At 39.3% G+C, this 23,476-nt stretch overlaps 1 protein-coding gene across 1 annotated transcript in view; it reads right to left on the reverse strand.

The window, feature by feature from the left end:
* Nucleotides 1–1,853: 1,853 nt before the first annotated feature.
* abcb7 (ATP-binding cassette, sub-family B (MDR/TAP), member 7) overlaps nucleotides 1,854–23,476 on the reverse strand; it is a 34,338-nt gene continuing 12,715 nt past the window's right edge. Inside the window, exons 5-16 of the mRNA XM_061725088.1 lie at nucleotides 22,081–22,213; nucleotides 20,256–20,524; nucleotides 18,242–18,330; nucleotides 18,020–18,107; nucleotides 13,414–13,588; nucleotides 12,733–12,890; nucleotides 10,381–10,544; nucleotides 10,126–10,255; nucleotides 8,209–8,380; nucleotides 5,476–5,579; nucleotides 4,678–4,785; nucleotides 1,854–3,305 (exon numbers count right to left, since the gene is read on the reverse strand). Coding sequence (XP_061581072.1) covers nucleotides 3,087–3,305; nucleotides 4,678–4,785; nucleotides 5,476–5,579; nucleotides 8,209–8,380; nucleotides 10,126–10,255; nucleotides 10,381–10,544; nucleotides 12,733–12,890; nucleotides 13,414–13,588; nucleotides 18,020–18,107; nucleotides 18,242–18,330; nucleotides 20,256–20,524; nucleotides 22,081–22,213 — 1,809 coding nt within the window. The 3' untranslated portion in view covers nucleotides 1,854–3,086. The remainder of the gene's footprint in view (nucleotides 3,306–4,677; nucleotides 4,786–5,475; nucleotides 5,580–8,208; nucleotides 8,381–10,125; nucleotides 10,256–10,380; nucleotides 10,545–12,732; nucleotides 12,891–13,413; nucleotides 13,589–18,019; nucleotides 18,108–18,241; nucleotides 18,331–20,255; nucleotides 20,525–22,080; nucleotides 22,214–23,476) is intronic.

The following is a 23,476-nucleotide window of genomic DNA, read 5'->3' on the forward strand; positions in this document are numbered from 1 at the left end:
CTCCGAGTGTAAATCCATCCAAGATTGTTTAGTGACTTCAATACTTGCGTTTTATGTTCTTAATACAGACAAAGAGAAAAAAAGGAAGAAAAAGAAGAAGAAAAGGCAATGTGTAACATCTGAGGCTCTTTCACAGAACCCTGGCAGATCACAGTGAGTTATGTTCTCTGAATAATTAGCGAATAACCTGTTTGGGGAAGCAGCTAAACATTGCTGGGAGTCACTAATGAATGGTCTAATAATTGCCTCCTAGGTTAGATTAGAAGGACACCATTAACATCAAATCATCTGCCCGGACATCTGACGCATGAAAGGAGGCCCATCCAAGCGTAATCATCCAGTTGGTTTCTTTTTAAGCAGGGTTTAATCAAAGTCTTCTTTCATCTTTAACGTGTGACTTCCTCTGGAGGTAGAGCAGGCTGCACAATGCAGCACAGCGGGGCTGGGGCTGTCACGTCGTGTGGAAGTTTTTGTCATTGTCGTTTTCAATTATAATCCCGCCGAAAGGGCTCACAGAAATTGTAGTGTGATGTCTCTGGTCCCAGAGGAGGAACCAGAGAACTGCGGGGGTTCTGGAGGGAGATCTAATGTCACTCCATCCACCAGACAAGGAACACAACAGGAGTGTTTTAGTGCCGCTGTTGTGTTGATGTCCTGATCTCTTCAGCCTCCACGACAGATCTCATCCACGCAGACTTGGTTTGTCATTTATATAAATTGTTTCCCCTTGTTTGACAGTCCTTGCCTGCTTAGTTTAACGTAGCTGTGGACTTCATACCGGATCAATGTCGCCAGTGATTGGAAACAGCAGTAATATCGAGATTTACTTGTACTGGCTCCTCTGAGATGCATTTTACTTGGAGGTCATTGTGTCATAATTCTCCATCTTTATTCAGTGATTTCTTTTTGCAAATTTTACAAGATTGTGACTGACAAAACCATCTGGGTGTTACTTCTGAGAATGATTCCTTTATTGAACAGATACGCATCCATCCTCATTAAGAGGAGTTTTACATTTTCAGATTAGACAAGTCTTAATACATAAATCAACATATAATTACAAATTTACACTGCAAAAACAGTCCCCCTAGAAATAGGCCTAATATTTCAGAAATATGCTCAAAATTGTCTCATTTTAAGCAAAAAATATATTTGACAATTAGGTTAAAAAAAATCTTTAAAAAAACCCAAACAGGCCATTTCTAATTTTCTTGAAACAAGGTTTAAAAAAAAAATTAGTTTGGAGTGCAAATAATTAAAAACAAAATAGCTTGGTTTTATTGTAGAGACATGAAATGACCTCACTGTAGTCGGGTATGTTGGAGCAGAACAACATGAAACATGCAGTGTGTCAGTTAGACCAGAAATAAACTACATTTAAACAAACCAAAGTTGGGCTCATGATTTTTAATTTTTTAATGTTTAATAAAAGGAGTTAAAGACGAATTCAGTCATTGTCATGTGGTTCGTGGACTTTTGAGGTCTCAAGCTTTGGATTTGGCCAGTGCCGTCAAATATTGACAAGCTTGATAATCAATTATATGAAAAACATCCACGGCTGATTTAAGGGGAAAACTAAATAAAAAAAAATAAATAAAAAAAACAAGTTATAGGAAGGAAGATGGTACTTTTAGGGACACTTCCATGTCATCCTTACATCCTGAAGATTATATATATAGATATATAAATTTACAATAGTTTGCAGTTGCCTTTCTTTTCCTTTAAAAAAATAAAAAGTATTTACTACAGGCACGTATGTCACAAATACAGCTCCAGCCTCCCTGGCATCCTAAACAGGGTGAGTGGGTACAGAAAATGGATGGACAGGACAAAAGAAAAGAAAGCATAAACGATGTGGTTTCAGGTCTAAAAAAAAAAAAAAAAGGATGATGAAGATTTTATTTTTTCATTCAAAAAACATTTATTAATCTCTCAGAAGTGAAGTCACACATCAATATAGCCCAGAATATTTTGCAAAAGGTTTCACATTGCGTGTTGTACAAGACACCCAAATATTACCATTTCCTTTCTAGGTACAACTGCGTGGCAAACTGTCTAAGAAAATGCGCAGAACGGAGACACAATAATCCTCCAAAGAAATCAGGACAAATATGTTCTGTCAGGTATTACATATTTACTTGTAAGCGTCAGAATGAAAACTCTGTATTTTTGGTCATACAATCTAATAAGCTGTCTTTGATCTGGTAAAACCCCTCAAATCGCTTTGCGTCAGATGGATCGGCCAAGGGTGGTTTAAAACAAAACAAAAACACAATACCACCCATTATGGTGCAAACCATTTCTGATTTATTTAAACTTCTACCTGTTACGTTACGTTTGTGGTACACAACTCTCATACGAGCAATTCATTTGTCAGTTTCTTCCACAGATCTAAACACTGTTATGATGTTAATGTTATGATTTAATTGTGTCTTTAATTCAACTATCTGTCAGATTTGACATTTTTAGAGCAAATATTCAGGACAGTGGCATTATGACTAAATCTCTTAGATGCCCTGTATCTGCTTTATAAATAGTGTTAAAATGTGCTTCAAAAACTCATTTAATCCTGGTATTTACCTGTGATCTCCTTAATGCCGAAAAAAATTGATATGTACACACCTTTAATATAAAACGCAAACTAAAAGTTCTGTTTATTTCATGAATAATTAAAAAGAAAAATCAATACAAATGTGTCAACATCAAGGCATGTTGTCATATGTCTCCAGTGAAATTGAGGATGTTAATAAACCTGATTTCAAAAATAAAGAGGGGAGGGGCAACAATGATGATTGACAGCTCTACCTGTAAGAGATAAAAAGTCTCTTATATTTTGCTTTAGCTGAGACAACGGGCTTGTATGCTCTGTCTCTGGCTTAGTCGGTGCAAACTGCACTCGCTCCCTGCTCTGTTCTGCTCCTCCTCGATTTTGGTTGAGCACGTGAAAAGGAGGAGGGGTGGTCACACAAACGGGGGTTTGGCTGGAGTGGGTTAATGGGGAAGTAAGCCCACCCTGTCAAACAGATCAGGGATTCCAACATAGGCCATCTGCGAGGGAGGAAGAAACATGGCGCTGGGTGCTTTTCTCAACAAGAGCAGTTCCCACAGCCCTTCACACTGTTGAGGATCTCCTCCTGCAATTTCTTCCTCTCCTCCTCCTTCTGGGACAGCCGCTCAGTGGGCTGCTCTTTAGAGTTCATGCTGTTGTTGAGGATTTTGCTGTTCTGAGCATTCCACAGTTCTGCATATAAGCTGCCCGGGATGTTGAGCAGGGTGTGATGGTTGCCTCGCTCCGCCACTTTTCCCTGTCGAAGGAAAAAGGAGGAGAAAAGATACGGATTAGAACAAAAAGAAGAAAAAAAAAAAAAAAAAACGGTTCGTGAAATGAAACTGAAAGAGTCCAATAGTTGGCTTCTTTTTTTATGACACAATACTGACCAAGCTCTGCGGAGAGTAACCCCCCCCTCTACAATCCCTACCGCCTCCCCAACAACTGTTGCGTTCTTTTCATAAAAACATGGACTCGCAGACACACGCGCGCATATCTGCACGAAACACACATATCCCTCCCACGCAGTAAAAACACAAATGAAAGCACCCCTTCCCCCACCTCTCGTGAGCATGCAGAGGTGTTGGCATCATCTTTAGTGCACCCGAGATGAGCATGTGACTGCATCTGCTCATTATTTTAATGAGCACCCCAGGCAGTCCTGTGCTTGTGACACTAGCAAACGCTATGGCGACATCACACGCAAACGTGCCTCCTCGCCACGACCCTCTGATCCCTGCCATCTGACTCTGGAAACATGGAACCAAACATGCTCGGCTCGCCACAGTTCAAAGAAATCTCTTCTCATTTTATCCTCTCACTCCAGCACTGCTGGAAAATGTCACCTCACCTGTGTTACATTCTGTATTAACTCTTACTTTCTAGATAATAACCAACTTCACTCGTCTCTACTGGACTTTACAGCATCTCCAAGTACCACTCACTGCATGTGGCAGCCTTTTTTTTATTCAATTAGATATTCATGTGACAGCAATGCACAGAAATGATCAGCTTGTGTCAGAGTAAAACAGACAAGGCTGTGGGTCTGTGTTACCTCCACTCTGACCCCCCGATGAAAAAACTAAAAAGCTGTGAAGAAAACTGGTTTGAATGTGGACTGAAACACTGTATATAGTCCTGAATAAGGCCTCATCAGTGTCTGGGAAGCTGGCCCATACATTATTAGTCACCGAGACAAACAAGACATGCCATCTGACCAAAACAGCTAGTCGAGTCTGACTGCTTTAATGAGCCCTTATGGAGAGAATAATACATTCTCTTTTACCAACAGTGGCCTGTTGTCGAAGTTAATGAGAAAAGCTAAACAAACCATGTTTTCATCATGTACATTGAGGAAATAAATCAGAGCTTAAAACAAACAAACAAACAAAAAAAAACAAAAAAAAAAGGCAGCATGTGAAATTCTTGTCGCTTCCAACTATGGTGTGTTGAAGGTTACGCCGAGTACAGGCAGTTGTCCTTCTCTTCAGTGGAAAACAATTTAATTGGACCAGCGATTAACACTGTGCATGTTTACGCTCCGAAGCTCTCAACCTCAGTACATTAAATCAGGAAAAATGAAGTCAAAAAATATACGTGAAGTTGAACAGAAGCTGATGAGCTCTTACCTGATTGAGCACTAAAATCTCATCTGCATCTACGATGGTGGAAAGCCTGTGGGCGATGAAGACGGATGTCCTGTCCATCACCATCCTCTTCATTGAACTCAGGATGTGCTGAAAGCACACAAGAAAAATACCGTCATCACTCTTAAGCCTTACATGGATATCCTCTTGATCCTAAAGAAAATATTTTCCAGTTTTCAATAATGGTGGTCAGAAAAAAGCGCATGAATGACAGAATATATATGAAATATATTCCCAAACTTTGATTTGACAGGGAAACTGAGTCAATAAAATGTTGCTCAGCAACATTCACCTTCATATGCTTTTCTTTCCAGAGTTTACATATGATAATTTAAAGACATCACTGTGATGAAAGGCAATAGAAACTCAATTAACAACCGCGTCTACTGCCCCGCTCTTTTTTTCTTCAAGTTCAGAGAAGGCTTGCTGAACTTTCTCATTAAATGTAACATTTACAAAGACTGTGTGGTTTAAGCTGCACTGGAGATTAAGTAGGAGAAAACAGAGGCAGGTGGCGAGGGAGAGCATGGGGGTGGTGTGTGTGTTTGCCTGTGTGCAGGGTTCGGGTGTGTGTCACAGCAGGTACGTGACGCAGGAGTGAGATGAATTATTGTGTACCTACAGCAGGTGACTGAGTGGGTGTTTGTTCTGCTAAATGTGTATGCTGGCGCAATGAAGTGTCAACCCGTACGCCAAGCACTGAACTGGCATTTGTGGGTACATTATGTATGCATGCCAATATCTGCCAGTGGAAATGTGTTCATGTGCGGTCGGGCCAACCTCTTCAGTGATGGAGTCGAGGGATGATGTTGCTTCGTCATACAGCAGGATGGGTGGATTCTTCAGTATTGCACGGGCGATGGCGACACGTTGCTTCTCCCCTCCTGAAACAGATTACACGTTACACATACCGGGCTAAAAAGCCAAAAAATGTTTGAAACATGTGAAGTTACATAAAGTGTCTGTCTGCTTCTTTCTCAGCAGATAATCACCACAAACAGAGGGCCATGGCTCGGATATTACCAATGCTTTGAGGTTCAATGCGGTAAAACAGACTTTCATTTAATTGTGTGGAAAAGTCAGCAGGGCTCAAAGACTTCTCCCACTGTGTATGACTCGGCCTTTATTACATAGGAGGGGCGTGTGCGGCTGCTTCAGCGAGTGTAAACATTGCTGGTGGAAGAGACGGGAGAGTTGGGAGCCTCAGAGCCCAGACCCTCCACCCCCACTGAAAAACAAGTTAGTCACGTCTTTATTTTGTCTGTTCCCTCATTCACCCACCAAGTCCACATAGACAAATCTGTGCTGATGCCAACTGTTTTAAAACGTTGAGTGAAACCGCACACATTCTGTTTATGTGGGCTAAATAAGCTGCTTTGATAACAGGAACCTAATTTTACACCATCCTGTGCAGATCAAACGAGGATGAATTCAACTCTGATGGTAATGCAGCATATAATACTCAAAGTTCAGTCCCAAATAAATAGCTTTGCAAGTAGTCAACATATTTTTAATGTCCTCCAGCGAGTTTCACTTTGTTTCGAGTGGTTTTAAGTTTTGTGAAGTAACTTTTTTTGCACATTAGCGTCACAGCCGTGGAAGCGTCTGTGTACTTACACTTGTTTGCTTGTTATCTTTTGTTTAGTTTTCAGTATTTCAGTGTCTTATCATGAGTTGTGTGCAGTGCTTTTGCGTGCACTGACTGCAGCATAGCAAAAACATTTCAGAGGATGCATGTTTATTTTCAGCGATTTGGCACATTGGCTACATAGCACCATGTTGCTACAGTGAAAGCAGGGATTTCAACCATGCTTTGCTGTTTCAATATAGAAGCTTTTTTGTTCTTCGGTGTGCTGTCGGCTTTGATGTCTTTGCTGGTTATACTGGGCTTCAGGTGGTAAACAAATCCACATGTACCATTTTCTGACTTGCATTTACGACAGTGATGGAGTGCAGCTGATCTGTAGGGACCCCTTGAGCAAATAAAAAACAAAACAAAAAAAAAACAGAAAAACAACACAATTCTTCTGCAGTGCTGCTTTATGAAAACACACTCCTGAATGTCTTTTTTACCCTCAAATCTATTGCTCCCCTAAGAGTTTTATAAGCTCATGTCTACAATAAATACTATTTAGAGATTGCATTTTCTATTTCTCTACTGAAGTAATGTATAACATCCATGTCTTGGTTTGTATAAAAAGGGTTATTTTATATGCGATGATTCCTTATGCAACCTAGGTTATATTTGCAGCATAACTAACCTACATGGAGAACTGGAATGGAATTGCAATGGGTAAAGGTGTTTATTTCTGATGACAAACTAGCTCCTAAGAATGATGAATTTACCTGTGAAGGTTTTTATTTTTCCTAAGTTAGAACAAATGCCAAACATTTAAGTGATTACGTTTACATGCAGTCAAAATTCGGGTTATGGTCAATATTCAGGTTACTGAAACATTCGGAATAATCTGTTTCCATGCGTGAGCAAACAGGGTTATCCCTGTATACATGGTAATTAATCATTTGGGATATCTGGATCAAAACAGCGACGCGCGGAGAACGCAATTCCTGCATTTCCGCTTCTTCCTGTATCCAAATTCAAAACAACAACAACAACAACAAGCAGCACAGCGGATAATCGACAGCCCAGTAGAAGTCGCGGTGCTTGATCTGGTCTGGCGTTCGTACAAATCCTGCTTCGTGCAACTTAATTTATTTTGGTTAAATGCTATGCAGATGTGTTTGTCGGCTTGAAATACTGTTGAAGTCTGTGTCTTGCGTGCACACACACCATTTTAACTTGATGTTGTCTTTTGTTGTTGTTTGTACTGTATGTTAAAAAAAAAAAAAAGAGCAAGATTCCTTTTAAAAAGAACATGCGCAGATAACAAATTCCTGTTCCTTTTGATGGGGATATCCCGTTAGGGGTTAGACATGACCAAATATTCGTGTTAGAACAGGAGTAACCCAGGGGTCATATTCGGGTTTTTAAAAAGTGGAATATGAGCAAATTCCGGTTATTCAAAGGGGTTATTGGTGTTTAAATGGCCGTGCGCAACCAGGTTATTGCTAATATTCCGGTTAGAAAAGGTTTATTGACTGCATGTAAACGCAGTCAGTGATTTAGATTTCTATAAGTGTTGCTGTTTCGTTGTCGCCTTCTTTTTTAGGAGTGAGTGGTTTTTATTTGGTCAAAATAAAAAGAATCTTTTTAGAAACTGCCTACATCTTTAAATCTTTCTGAAGCCTTACAAAATCAGAGATTAGAGACAATAATTATCAGTTCATTCTACAGTGTAAATAACATGCCAGACAACATGCAGTATGTCATAACATTTGCCTTCTTTTTATTCCTTGTTGAATTTCTATGTTGGAGTAAAGCTATAAGGAGATAGCAACCAAATCTTTTTCTCCGTTTTGTAAACCACCCAGGGAAAAGGGTGAAACACGGCTCCGTCACTGATTTGAAGTGAAGGACCATATTCAAACAGCAGACATAAATGTGCAGCAAACCTGACAGCTTGAGGCCCCGCTCTCCAACCTGGGTGTCATAGCCGTGGGGCATCCGGAGGATAGCATCATGGAGGCCAGCTAAACGTGCCACTTTGTACACCTCCTCTGGTGTAGCATTAATGTTCCCGTATTGCAGGTTGTAGAAGATGGTGTTGTGGAACAGAACGGCATCCTGACAACAAGACCGTTAGAGAACAAAATGAGGCTTCAGAGAATGTTTTTATTGCAGCAAGGAGACAAACAGAGCACAGATACATACAACAGAATAGGAGGGAGAAAAGGAGGAGAGCAAATGACAAAAATATGTTCATGCACCATCTGTTCAGATAAGCCTCTGAGCTCACTGAAATGAAAACCTACAGTCATGTGAAACAGAAAGCAAACGCTCTTTCCATTCCAAGTTTTTATGCATCAGGAGATATTAGGGAAATAAAGAAATGATATTGTCCTCATCAGAGCTTAAAATGTGGCAAATACAACCTCAGATGAACAATACAATGTATTACCCTGTGGCATTAGCTACTGAACAGAAATTAAGCCAAAATCCAGAACTACTCAGTTATTAAGAAAAAATGATTTTAAAAGAACAATAGAAACGGCATGACTCAATAGCTTTATGAACCACTTTTAGCAGCAATGACACTGCTACAGTTTACTGGGGTTTGCAGACATTTGCTTATGCACAGCTTTGTTTTTGTTTGACTGCTGTATAGAGGAATTCACCAACAAGTCAATAACTGCAAGGTGACTAGGGACAGGTATCGTTAAGATTTCATCAATATCGGTTCTGCTCGGCAGAGCTTCAGCTATGACTAAAGTGCAAAAATGTAAACCAAAGTCAAATGTGATGTGATGCCAGGTGAGCCATCATCAATAACAGATGTGAAGAGTTTACTTTAAGTAAATAACAATAATGGTACTGTTTGTCTTGGAGCTCAATGGTACTGCAGCACTAACCAGCCAGAAGCAGGACCAGTTTAAGACCATAGATCAATACCCATCTCCAAAGGTGTCTAGTTCTTGTTGCTGCGAAACAAGCCCAAATCATCACAGCTCCACTACCATGCTTAATATTTGCTAATAAGGTATTCAACCTGATATGCTGTTCGATTTTCACCATACATGGTGCAGTGAATTATGGGCAAACGTGTCCAATTTGGTCTTGTTTAACTAAACGTCAGTGTCCAGAAGTTTGTTTAGTAGCAACTTTGCAAACCTAAGCTGTGCTACCACGTTTCCTTATTTGTACTCTCATAAACGTCAACATTTAACATGCTGATTGAGGCCTGTAGGAGGGGTGACATGCAGCTCTTGGGTTTTCCGCAATTTCTCTGCAATGCGGAATCCTGCTGACATGTTCACTACTGGAAATAATGTCTTGAATGTTTTCCACGTATGAATAATGTTTTATATACTGTATAATTTAATATATGCATTATAGATTGTAACACTGCTTGTACCAAAGTAGGAGTACTTGTAAATGATAAAACTGCACTTAAATAGCAGTACCTGGCTGCTATTTACCATCTTTATTTCTGACAGCAGTAGGGCTGTACTTTGTTTTTCCACACACTCCTTTTAGTTGCACAGTCTCTTTCTTAAAATCTGATTTTAAGACCTTTTAAGGATGACTAGTTCCTATTTTTTCCCCCTTCTTTTAAACCACATCCTGGTGTTTTCCCATAATAGTAATTTACCTAATTTCTGAGGTTATTGCTAAAGGTTCATCTTAAACTGTCCGATGCTTATCGTTGTGTATAATAACTAGTAGTAAGTCAAAAATATATCACTCTCTATTTAGGATCACGATACAAATACACGATATATCTTGGATATACGCATTTAGAAGAATTATCTATGTGTATCCGTAAAATTACTTCTTAAATGTTTCTTTTACTGTGTTGGTGTGTCACAGACCTGAGGCACGACCCCCAGAGCTTTCCTCAGGCTGTCCAGGCTGATGTCTCGGATGTTCTGCCCAGCTATGTAGATGTTTCCCTGCTGGGGCTCGTAGAAGCGGAAAAGCAGCCTCACAATGGTGCTCTTACTGCAAACAGATGTCAATTATCAGAATCCTTCTGAGGTCCTGGCATCCACATGTGCATGGAAATGGATGACAAACCTGGCTGAAAATATGACATTCATAGTATGCTTCTTTAAAAGGTGACCTACCCTGAACCACTGCCACCGACTACAGCCACCTTCTTTCCTGCAGGCACTTCAAATGACACTCCATTTAAGACTTTCTGGCCCTCTAGGTATTCGAAATAAACGTCTTCAAAGCGGATGGTGGCCTCCTGCGGCATGATAGTTAATGGTGGAGCAAGATCCTTCTCCTAGAGGAAACCATCAGAGGGTTGAGACAATGCAAAAAAAAAAGTCCTCACATGATACACACAAACTTCAGGACCTTGAAATGGACATAATGATGGGGCATATGGGCAACATGAGGTACATTAAGCTGAGACATTCACATTTACACATTTGAGAGGCCATTACGATAGAGACCATCTGATCTTCACTCTGTCCTTCATGGTGACTGAAGAATCAATAGGCATGAAAACTTTTGGTACATACTGATCTCAGCTGTGCTGTGCTGCAGATGCAGCCAAGGTCAGCAGTGAATAAAACTCTGTCGCTAGCCTGAGAGTGAAAACCTATTCTTCCCAATGTCTCTATACTACCTCCTAGCAACAAAAATCATCCACAATCCATCTCTGTTAATTAATACATAACAAACAGACCATTAGTATAAATAGATGATAATTTTACTCCCTACAACACAAATATGAATATTTTATTTTGTGTCACAGTTTCAAGTGGGGGAGTTTTGATAATTGTACATCTAAATAATAGGCCAATGTGTTCCATATTCAAAAAAAAAGAAAAGGAAAGCATTCAGACGATAGTGGCTGTTGGGCAGCACCATTCCACCGGGAGTCACAATGGAGAGGAATATTACTGATGAGTGAAAAATAACTGGACAGATTCATTTCTCCTCCTGTAATTACAGGCTGGAAATGAAAATGGCCCTCTTATTGTTTGGCACCAGGCACACATTTACAGTTAAGCGGGCTCTCATAACACAAGATGGACAGTGGTATTGTATTAAAAACAAGATAAATGCAATAAAATGTCCAACAAAAGCAACTGCTAGCTCTGAAAGGGACGAAATACAAGGCTTATGTTTTTAAAACCTCAGCTGTTTGGATTTTTAATGCTGAATTATGAAAGAAACAGATCTGTTTGATTTTGGTTTTGATTGTGACATTACCCCTAATTTATCGTGTGTAATGCAAGTGAGGAAGTTGGTCGTCACTTGAAAGGCAACCAAATAATCAACGGATCCGTTGACAAAGAAAAAAAAGGCGAAAGAGATACAGATCCGAACTCCTAAAACCCTGGACTCCATAATGGAGATATGAAAACAAGTGATACCCCATCAGTAAAGTTAAAATGGAAAAATACAAGATGTTGCTACTCATAGTTGTGCTGAAATCTGTCATAATATCAGAATAGAGACGACTGAGTCAGAGTAATGTCGCCAAGTTGCTACAGGTGGTAACAAATCGAGCACCTGTGTTACACCAAGCATGTAATTATCATGCTTTTATGTTACACTAAAACACATCTTTTTTTCCCCTTTACTGTGAATCCCACTGCATCCTTATCCAAGAAGTTCTACCCAGTGATTAAATGTTTTTGCTTTTTGTGTAAATGTTACAACACAATCCAGGAAAATACCAGTCGTTGTTAATGGAGAACAAAGAAACAGAACCGGGAGTACATGGAGGTTTGTTTTATTGTTTTTTGCAAGTGTGGAAACCTAAAAAGTAGTGATTCCCATGAAATGCAATTTCTATCTTTAGATATAATCAATTAATTACTGTATATAAATGACCATCCAGAATTATGTGGCTTTTGGACAACCTCAAAATAAATGAAGATGATTGGCGACCTGGGAGCCACAATTTCTCCAGCATGAAGAGGACATTTCTGGACCGGAGAGATGAAAAATTTACTCTTCCAGCCAAATGGCTGAATTTATGATTTTTCCATCGAGATTCACAATATTCGATGCACTTATCCTCTCAGATGTGATTCCGTCTCCTATTTATGCTTTTATATCGGTTGTGCTTGTTGCTTTATTTTTTTGGGGAGTCTTGAAATTACTTTTGACCAAAAATCTGCCTCATAGGCAACTGAATAGAGTAGGTTACATAGAACCTTCTGGATGAAAAAAGGTACAGCAGGCAGTCAGGCTTCAGTTGGCCCAGCTCTTGAAACTCACATCAATCTTGTTTAAATCAGTCATATGGACACCATCTCAGTATCCTTCTGTCATCCAGCCGAAAGGACAACTTAGCCCCTGTAAAAAATACTTTACTTTCTTTTTGTGTTACTGCTAAAAGCATCTAAGTAAAAGGCCTTACAGGTCTTTAAGTTGGACTGAACCCTATGCTTTTGTGGGACGATTTAAAAGAAAAAAGTGTGTGATAATCTTGTGTCAGGTTAACAAGTTACCTTGATCCTTGGGTCTACACTGAGAAGGGTGAAAAGAGTGTGCATGTCAATGAGGGCCTGTCTGGTCTCTCTGTACACCGTCCCCAGGAAGTTAAGAGGAAGCGAAAGCTGGAAGAGCAGGCCGTTGACCATCACCAGGTCTCCGATGGTCATGGTACCTATGCAAAAGCAACAGAACAACTTACAAATCCAGCTCACATCGATGCAATTTTAGATGTAAGATTTAAAAAACATTCATGTCAAAAAAAAAAATTCTCTTTCAAGCTGTAGTGAAAGCAGGAAGAGTATATCCACCCCCCTGTGATTTCATTTTCTGCATCAAGGCGATTTTATTTCATATTCATGCCACTTCTTCATGCTTGCTGTGCCTTGTTTTCATTTAGTATCCGTTATCGAGTTCAGTCAGGATTTTTACTTGTCTGTTTCATCTTTTTGAATTTGTTTTGAGGTTTTTCTCCCCCCTCTACTTCCAAATTGCATCTCCCCCATTGTGTTGCTACTGAAAATCAAGTGTGGAAAAAAGAATAAGATTCAGGTCAGGTGAAGTCCTTTCCCCACTCTTACTCTTGAATGCTGTTAAAATTTTGTGACAGCTTACATCTGAAGGAAATTATTTCCAGGATCACTGCCTCTGACCTTAACTTACATTTATGCATCACCTACATCTCCAAACTTTCTCACCTGCTGCAATGCCTTTGCTGGCCAGTAACATGATGGAGGTGAGGCCGACGCTGAAGATAACACTTTGTCCAAAGTTGAGCATGGCAAGAGTTGATGTGGTTTTTAAAGAGGAGGACTCGTAGATCTTCAGGTATCCATCATACCTTTCAGCTTCATACTTCTCATTGTTGAAGTACTGCATACAAGAAGAGAAAGAGAACAGGATGAAGCACCAGCCATAGAAAAGATGAACAGATTTACAAAAGTCAGGAAAATTTAAGTTCAGAAAGAAAGATGGAGAAGCACAAATATGGATGAGGTTAAAGGTTAGGAAGAATGGAGAGCAGAGTCATGCAGATAGGCACTTTAGCTGAACCTGCCTCAAGGCTGCATTTGTTCTCAGTGACCGCACTGAACATAGTCTGGCTTGGCCTTTAAGGCACCTTTTCATGCGTCTATATCTTCATCTGCTCCCAAAAGACTTTAAAAGGACATCAAGGGCGATGGAACGAAATCAAAATCCAAAGCCTGCTGTACGAAGCAGGCAGTGGATCTGAAGCGTCTGAAGCACATCGTGAATGTTATAAAACAACATTTACAAATATTAGACAGCTATAAGTGTGGGGGGGACCCTAATCGTCACTTCCAAGTTAAAAAAAAAAAGAATTGCTGCAGGGTAATCACTGCAAGCACTTACACAGATGTCTACACAATCAATAGATCACAGATAACTCTGCTAAGAATTACATCACACAAGCAGCACTAATTATGATTAAGACAACTATCATTAAGAGAAATAAAAATGTTCATAGAACGCCACAGCTCTCATATTCAGCTCATGTCATAACAAAAAACAGCCCTCAAATCTGCTCCTACTTAGTTAATACTGTTGCTGCCCTGCCATTTCTTTGGGTTGCATGTTTGTTTCTTTGCACTGTTTAAGTGGGCGATTTTGCTTCTCCAGCTAACAGTATTGGTTCAGTGTAGCTACCGACTTGTCACTAATTTGCATAGAAGGAAATGCAGCAAATCAGACGGAGAGAGACTGACAAAAAAGTAGCACATGGAAGACAAACTGAAGCAGTGTAAGGCTCCGTGTTCAGGTTCTCTTCCAGCCCTTTGTGGAAGTGGAACGGATTTCTGAGTGGGTGGAGATCTAATTACATATGCACACTCACAGCTCAGAGTGATGCTAAATCTGGCCGCATTGACACAGATGACACAAAATAACACTGAACAAAAACAGGACACAAAATTATACATTTTGAATAAAAATCTCCTGGGAACAAAAAAACATTTGGAAAGGGTGGCAAAACATTCAAAACTTGATGGAAAATGTGTTTGTATGCACAATGAGGTTACCTGGAAAGAGCCTTAAAAACAGCAAAAGATGCAGATAAATAATTACTATGACACAGAGTGTAAAAATAGAAAACCCGATGTTCATATATCACAAGACATCAGGCAGGAGTTAGATTCTTTCACTCAGCCTCTAAACCTGATCCTGATCCTTTGTTTCTATTTAAAATAAAGCCATCCACATTTTAGGTTAAAACTGCAACTTCATGTTAGTCACTGTTTATTTATAAAATCTAATGAAATAAATTTAGTAAAATGCCCAGTGTCCCGAGTCAAATAGCTTATTGTTTAAAATGAGTGGAGTAACATCTATTGATAGGTGGAATCTTTCAAATAAATATGACTACATTTAAAACCAGGAAACAATGATCTGTCTGTATTTTTGTTGTGTGTATAATGTAATGAATGAAAAGGATGCATTGTTTTTAGCAACTTTTTCTTTTATTCCTTAAAATGAATATCCCTCTTAGCAGCACACAAGTATGTAAAAATATGAATCCATACCCGAACAACTATATCTACCTCTAATAACATTTTATTGTGAACTAAAGTTCACAATAAAATGTAAAACTGAGCAATCCCTCAGTTTAAATGACAACAGTTTAACTGTATTTGTATAGTTCATACAGTGAGAAACACAGTCAAAAGTATGTTCTCAGTTATTTTGATGGCTGTATCATTCATCTCGGTGAGAAAGGTTAAATATAAAAACATGGAGGTGGAATGGTTATGGGAGAAATGTGAAGGTCTCTTGGTTCTAAGATCCATTGTATGCATGCATATGACACATTCTGCATAATTCCAGTGACAATATAATGAAGCCTTTACAACCTACACAAAATTTTTATTTTTGTGGCTAGAGCAAACAATAAATTATGGCTGATATTGTGAATTACACACAATGTAAAACACCAAAGAGAAGTAGGGTAGCTCCATTAAGTTGGTGGAAAACACCAACAAAGGGAAAGTAGTCACATGATCTTCATCCAACATTATGCTTGGATCCTGAGACCTCTTCTGTTCAGCATGCACATGCTCCTGCGGGCTCAAATTATAAAGTACAACTAAATAAACTACCATAGCTATGCAGATGACACGCAGATAGATATCACAATGTCACCAGGAGACAGAGGCCCTGTACAGGCTCTTGGTAAATGCATTGAGGAGATGAATGACTGGATGTGCGACAACTTGCTCCAGCTAAACAAAAACTAAACTGAGGTAATTGTCTTTGGAGCCAAAGAGAAATGATTACAGGTCACCACAGAGTTTCAATTTATACACTGAAAAACTACCAACCAGGCCAGAAATCTGGGTGTAGTGATGGACTCAGACCTAAATTCGGAAAAAAACACACTAAGGCAATAACAAAGTCTGCCGACTATCACCTCAGGAATATATCAAGGTTAAAAGATCTGATGTCACAGCAGGGTCTGGAAAAACTAGTTCATGCAATCATCTTTAATGGCTTGATTATTGTAACAGCATCTTTACAGGTTTACCTAAAAAGTCAGTTAGACAACTGCAGCTCATCCAGAACTCTGCTGCTCCAGTCCTCACTAAGACCAAGAAACTGGACCACATCAGTCCAGCTCGGAGGTCTTTACACTGACTGTCTGTCCATCAGAGGATAGACTTTAAAGTTCTGGTGTTGGTCTATAAAGCTCTGAATGGTTTAGGACCAAAATACATCAGTAACCTCCTTTTATCAGTTCCCAGAGTCAGAACCAGACATGGAGAGGCTGTATTCAGCTTCTATGCTCCACATGTCTGGAACAATCTCCCAGAAAGGCTCAGATCAGCTGAAACACTTGGTGTATTTAAGTCCAGGTTGAAGACACACTTGTTCTCAGCTGCACTTGAATAAAGCTCCAAATTTGCAGTTCCAAAACCTAATCAAACTTTTAACTACTGATTTTATTTTTTGTTTTTCTTTCTTTCTTTTTTGTTTAAAATTTTAAAATCATGCTTTTTATTTCTACTGCATGTTTGAATGTCTGTAAAGCTTTTTGAATCCCTTGTTTAATTGCGCTATACAAATAAATCTGCCTTGCCTTGTGTTAGTTATGAATGATAGACAGCAGATATACTGAGATGGGTCTAGAAGGAAAAAATGAACACAAGTGTGAAATCTGACATCGGGACTTAGATGGCATTTTATTTCTTAACAGAGAACACCAGCTAATTAGAAGGATTACTGTGTGTAAAATCTGCCTCGCAAAAATGTAATACCTTTGTGACACAACTAATATGAGAAACCACGTTTGGCGTTTTCACCCTAACTTAGCAGCTGCCACTTAAAGGGGGACAGTCAGTCAATTAAACACCTAAATTAATAAAATGATGTTAATGTTGCCTTTTAACTCTGACCTGACAGAATCACCAAATCCAACATACTATATTACAAGTCTAACATATGTTTACAAGGTAAATTCTGTTTAATTAATAGCTTACTTGCTCAAGAGAAGTGGAAAGTCTTTATATGAATGAGAAGTGAGGAGTTAAAGGAGATGAGACCAAAGTGGTCACATGATCTGACTATGATGGGCAGCATCACATTTGATAAAAGCAGTTTATCAGCACACACACCTCATACCAACTGTCCAGCATTTTGATCTGGGAGTTTTGGTTTGGGGTTTTATAGACACATAACCTGGGCCAGTACGTCAGACAAGTACTCCTCTGTGTACCAATTACTGTTGATATACAGGGGACAACTAATATTACTACTGTTCTACGGTCAAATGTGATGCCCTCAGTCTGACAGCTGAAGCCTGGTGGAAATTTGTTTATACAACAGGATAATTATCTGAAGCACACCAGCAAATTTACAACAGAATAACTGAAAAATAATAAAAATCAATGTTTTGCAATTGTCTGCTTTGAGCTCACAGTGAGCATAAATAAATAAAATCTCAAGAAAGTGAAGCAATGTTGAAAGAACAATCAAAAATTCTCCCAAAACACTGAGACATTAATAATGTCATAAAAAGTGTAGGATATACTTAATTTTGCACAGTTGCATGCATCATTCATTCATTTCCACACACTGCTTCTAAATTGTGACACAATATTTGTTCAAGAAATGTCAATATTCAGATGAGGTTGTGTCAAGGCAATTTCAAGGCCTGGTACAAACCAGATCTTACTCTTTTTCTTTTTCCAATTTATGTCCTTGTACATCAAACCTTAGAAGCAAAAGAAGATGCATTGTCTCTTTCTCAATTGTAAATGTAGGTTTGTGGCTGAGTGGAGGGTTGGAGCTTACCTTGACAGTCTCATAGTTGAGCAGTGAGTCAATAGCTGCATTGCCTGCTTCATTGTCTGCTTTATTCATCTCGATACGGAAGCGAGTCCTGCGTGCAGAAAGATGCAAGTGCTGTCATTAACACCTTTTTGCCTCCGAGTGACCATTTTCCAACCCAGTTGATAAATAACAATCCTGACATAGGGTTAAAAACAGAGAAAGTGAAGAAGTCATCATTCCTACCTCCACTGAGTGATAAGAATTGTGAAAATGGTATATGCTGATAAGGTTCCCAAGGCCGCTGCTGCAAACTGCCCACCACACTTGTAATACTGCAGAAAAGAAGAATGGAATAGAGCATCTTTTATATTCTGTAATTCAAAAATGTTCTTTTAAAAATGTCCACAGAACTCATTAACCACCAAGGAATCCAGTTTAGCACCAAACTGCGTTTTTGAAAGGGTTCAATTTATGATCATTCTATTACGCAATCATGCAACAATCAAACTTTACTAAATCACACTGTTCTATGCAATAGGGTGAAGAGAGGGTAACTTAACAGTATATGTACTTATGCCTCATTTGTTTTTGCAATCACATCTGGGCTCATAACAAGCAATCTGACTTCCAGAATACAATATCACGACAAAGCTGTCTGATGAGCTGTTCTTTCAGCAGTGTTCAAGAAGGGCGTGTATGGTAGGGACATTCTCCACAGGAAGGCGTTAAACTGCCACAATGCCTCTTTGGGATTCATTGTTAATTATAAATGACAGTTCACGGGTATTCGTTCTCCATTTAGAATATATACTAGACGATATCTCAGAAATGTATACCTGTTATCAAAAATGTCACGAACCACTTAAGTCCCCCTCAGAAATAGTTCTCATCTTAAAATGTCTACAAGATTTTTTCCTTCTTCCTATTATTATTTTTTGCGTGGGCCGCACAACAGCAAGGTGGTTAGCACTTTTGCCTGACAGCAAGAAAGTTCCTGGTTCGAATCCTGGCCACACTTTTCTGTTTAGAGTTTGCATGTTCACCTATGCAAACTGGTCACACACGCAAACGTGTGTGGGTTTTCCTGCTTTTTCCCCCACAGTCCAAAATCATGTATGTCAGCTGTTAACTGGTGATTCTAACTCCTGCCTGTCGCCCAAAGAGGGCTGGGATAGGCTCTAGCAGATCCCTGTGACCTCAAATAAGAATAAGCAGGTATAGATAATGGATAGAATAATTGTTGTTTTTTTGTGTGTGTGTATGTGTTTTACAAGAAACATCATGAGCTAAAAATCAGCTATGGTTGGGAATTTCAGCTGTGAATCTGCAAAGCAGCCCCCAACAGCCTCAACAAAGGTAAGCATGTACATTTCATACAAAACATTCACAGAACCAACCCTGATTGTGTGGAGGAGCTAATTTTTATACGCTTTGGGAACTGATGAAAATGAGGTGTTAGGTGGAAAAGACAAAACAAGCCAGGAGGAGGAGAAGCTACTTGGTGTGTTTTGATTGTTCAGTTTAAAGCAGTAACAGCATAAAATCAGACTCTATAAGCCTTAGTGTCTCATCAAAAGATGTGAAACTACAACATAAATGAATTCAATTTATTTGGAGCAATACCAGTATCCCATGATATTTGACCCCAAAACAGCTAGCTTTTACCATTTAACTATCAATAAAGTAAGTTACCTTTCCAATAATTGATTCAGGTGCAATTATGAGAGGGCATGTCCATGAACAAGTAATGTTTTTTAAGTTGTTTTCCCTCTTGTTCACACTTGCTGCACTCAAGCAGCGAAGCCTTTAGTTCAATGGGTTGCACCTGAGTGTAAATATCCCTGGTGTGGATCGTGAACAATGCATTTTTACTATGATTTAAAGTGACAGAATTAATATTTTATGATTCTGATCCTTCTACTTGGATGCAACCCTGTTTTAATATTTTTGAGAATCCCTCTAAACATGTACAGAACAATCACCCCAATATTAGAACTGGTCATTGCATAAAATAACAGCGTTTGCTGAGTCACAGGGACAGAGCTGGCCGTGTTATCTGCTAGTGGGAGAGATGTGGCCAGAGCTTTATTATCATATTCATAACATCCTGTTCGCTGAATGGAGGAAAAATGGAGATACCCCCCAAAAATTTCAAGGTCACAAGGGCTCTTCTTTTTTTTTTTTGATGCCCCAAAACTAAATAATGAACAAATTTGAAAGGATCAGATGATTTTTAAAGGTGATTTATCAAACTTACCAAAATAGCACTGACAAGTCCCATCTCAAAGACTGTGGGTCCTAGATTGAAGACGAGAGCACTGAGGACAAAAGAAATGCCCCGTGTGCCGCGGTCGATGGCCTTGGACAACGCCCCGGTCTGGCGGCTGAGATGGAAGCCCAGATCCAGATTGTGCAAGTGGAGGAAGACATTCTTGGCAATGCGTCGGATGGAGCTCTGGGCCACTTTGCCAAACACCGTGTTCCTCAGCTCGTTGAAGAATGCCGCACACGCCCGTGAGGCACCATCTGGGATGGTGAAGGAGACAGAGATTGTCAGGACAAACTAAATATACCATTTAAGCCTTTATGTGAAAAGTAGGTAGATTTAAAGAGCACAGTGACCTTGTGAGAATCTATTATCCTGAACACTGAAAACATTCCTGACTGACACTTTTTATTGAATGTCATACAAGATATCAAGACAGCTCAGACTAGGCAGGTTTTAGTTTGTTTGACTGCACTTAAGTGAACACTTGCATGAGGTGATGGGACACCTCTGTCATATCTCTGGTCTGCAAGCATTGCAATAAACTTAAAATCACAGCACCCTTGAATTCCTCTCTTACACAGCAGACTGAAGAAAGGAGAGATTACCTTAGACTGTAAAAAGTGTTGTGTGACCGTGAATGAAGCTACATGTGTGAGCAGCGTACAAGAAGAGGGAAATAGGTTAACTAGAGTCATGGAAAAATGCATCTTGAAGTTTTAAATGAACAGGACTCATCTCCGCACGCTTAAAGTTATTCTTTCACTGAAGGGTGGGGGGGGGGGGGGGGGGGTGCACTCAGCAAAGACTTTTTTCAAGAACATAATTCATATGTAGCAAAACCAAATGGTTAAATTCAATGAATTCAAGTGGCTCATGTTTAAAAAAAAAAAATAGATTATTTGATTCGATACCGCTCATACATTGGTATAAGCAGGACTATCACAAATTGATAAAAGTCTCCATCTGAGTGATACACGGTCCTCCTGTGGTGATTTCAGTGTGTTGAGTGAATACACACGGCTTGGTTGCTGAGACCAAAGTCACAGTGACAATCGTTGTGTCTGCTGGCCTTCACAGGGCTGTAATGTGGCGTTAAATAGGAATGCTCATCTAATGAACAATGTGTCCTCATGTGACAAGGTGGGATGAGTACTGTGCAACCTTTCCAGCCAAATTACACCATTCACTGCAGGCTCAAATACAAAGCCCCAGGTGTCCAAAAAAGAAGCACAAAGAGCCTAATTTCTCTCTTAAAGATCATCGGTACAATCTTCTTAAACAGTAGTGTACAATACCTTCTGTAAATGGCCTCATCAAAATAATATTCTCCTGGGTGAAGAGTACAATAAATCACCCAACACCAACGTGACTTGTAGTCGGTGTCAGGTTCGCACTACCTATTCATATATGTAGTCCTTTTTATTCGCAGTGGGAAAAAAAAAAAAACATACACTAAATCAGGTAAGAATTTCACATGAACTCATGGCCCTATTTGAACAACAAAAGATGTACTTCCTAGCCACACAACGCGTAAAATCATATGCAAAGGACGTACACAATTTATTCCCCCCATGCTTTAAAACTGCATTCATTTTTGAAAAGTCATCAATAGTCACAAAATGGTTGTAGGGATTGAAAGATTTGAATTTAAATGCAGAATGAAGCTTATAATGTAAATACTTTGAGGGACAGGTTGCAAGCAGCAGTGATGTATATGCATATGGTGGGAAAGGTCAGCCTGTAGATAACAGAGTCTCAAAGTCCCCTCTGATGAGCACGGCACCTGCCAATGTAATACAAGTCTGGAACTTACAGCCGATCAGCACAGCCGTTGCCATGGTAGCCACAGTGCTTGGCGCGTCATTCAGGTTCAGCATGTGCCCCGACATCTGGTTAAGCTCGTCTACTGCATACTTAAACATGAAGGGCACCATCACATTGGTTAGCTGTCAATGAGAAGGAAGAAACATTCAGAGGAGGAAGGAAACAGTGGAAGCAGTTTCAAAAAGTAAATTACAAAGTAAAAATACTCGTTACAAATGACAAGCCTTTCAATATTCAAGCATAATCAATATTTTTTCTTTACAAATTCAAAAAATAATTGATAAAAAATATAAACTTTTCCTTAAAGAAGTATCACAGTTTTTGATGTGCTTTTTGCAGCCAGGTAATCCCTGAATTTTACCAAGTTTGACCGATGTGATCACATGAGACAAGATAAGTAGTTTTCACAAAAATGTAACACCGCACAATTTAGAAGCATCCCAGAAGTGGCTGTTCATTTGGCTTACGGGCAGGAAGTTAAACACGCAAGACAGCAAAGAGAATTAACTCAATACTTTAAATAAAAAAGCTCATGCAAACTCACAATCATAAAAATGATCATTTATCATTCAATGCAGCTTTCCTAAATGCAGGCAGTTTGCAAAGTAGTAATTAAATGTGACAATATTAGATTTTTGCTCGACAAAGACAGACTTCTATCGTCTGGCAAAAGAAATTCAGAACTTCTGAAATGCTCCTGATACGGTGTGAAGCCCTGAGGGGAATGAAGTAAAAAGAAATAAAATATGTTGCTTGTAAGACATTGTAGATAATGCCTGAGCAATAATAGATTGTTGTGGCCAATGTATTTTGCCAGATATTTAGCAACATATGCTGCTATCAAAATTCATGATTTTAGGCAGGGATTTCAAGGTCACGACCAAATATGCGCTTATGAAGAATCTTGCATGACATGAGGCTCTACGATGATCTTGGTCTGTAGCTGTAAAGTGGCTATGAGAGCAAATAGGGGACAGTCTTTTCTGCTTCTTGGCATCACAAGTAAATTAAAACATGTTTAACATTAAGTCTTCTTTCATTCAAAATGTGTGATTCAACGACATAGTGAGTGTCAAGAACCGATAGGAACATTAGTTGTGGGTTGTAGTCACATAAATAATGACCCTACAGCAGTGGTCTTAATTCCTGGTCCTCAAAAGCCACACCCTGATACAAATGACTGTCACCACCAGAGCTGTGCAGACCTTGATGATGACCTTTATTTAGAATAAGGTGTGTTGATGCAGGGACACATCTAAAACATGCGGGACAGTGGCTCTCGAGGACCAGGAATGGAGAAAACTGCCCTACAGGATCCTAAATCATAGAGAAATCTTTAGCTTGCAACTTGAGACAAGGCGTATAGTCTTTTGACATGAGAAACC

The sequence above is a fragment of the Cololabis saira genome, chromosome 7 (genome assembly GCF_033807715.1).
Source record: "Cololabis saira isolate AMF1-May2022 chromosome 7, fColSai1.1, whole genome shotgun sequence".
NCBI lineage: Eukaryota > Metazoa > Chordata > Actinopteri > Beloniformes > Belonidae > Cololabis > Cololabis saira.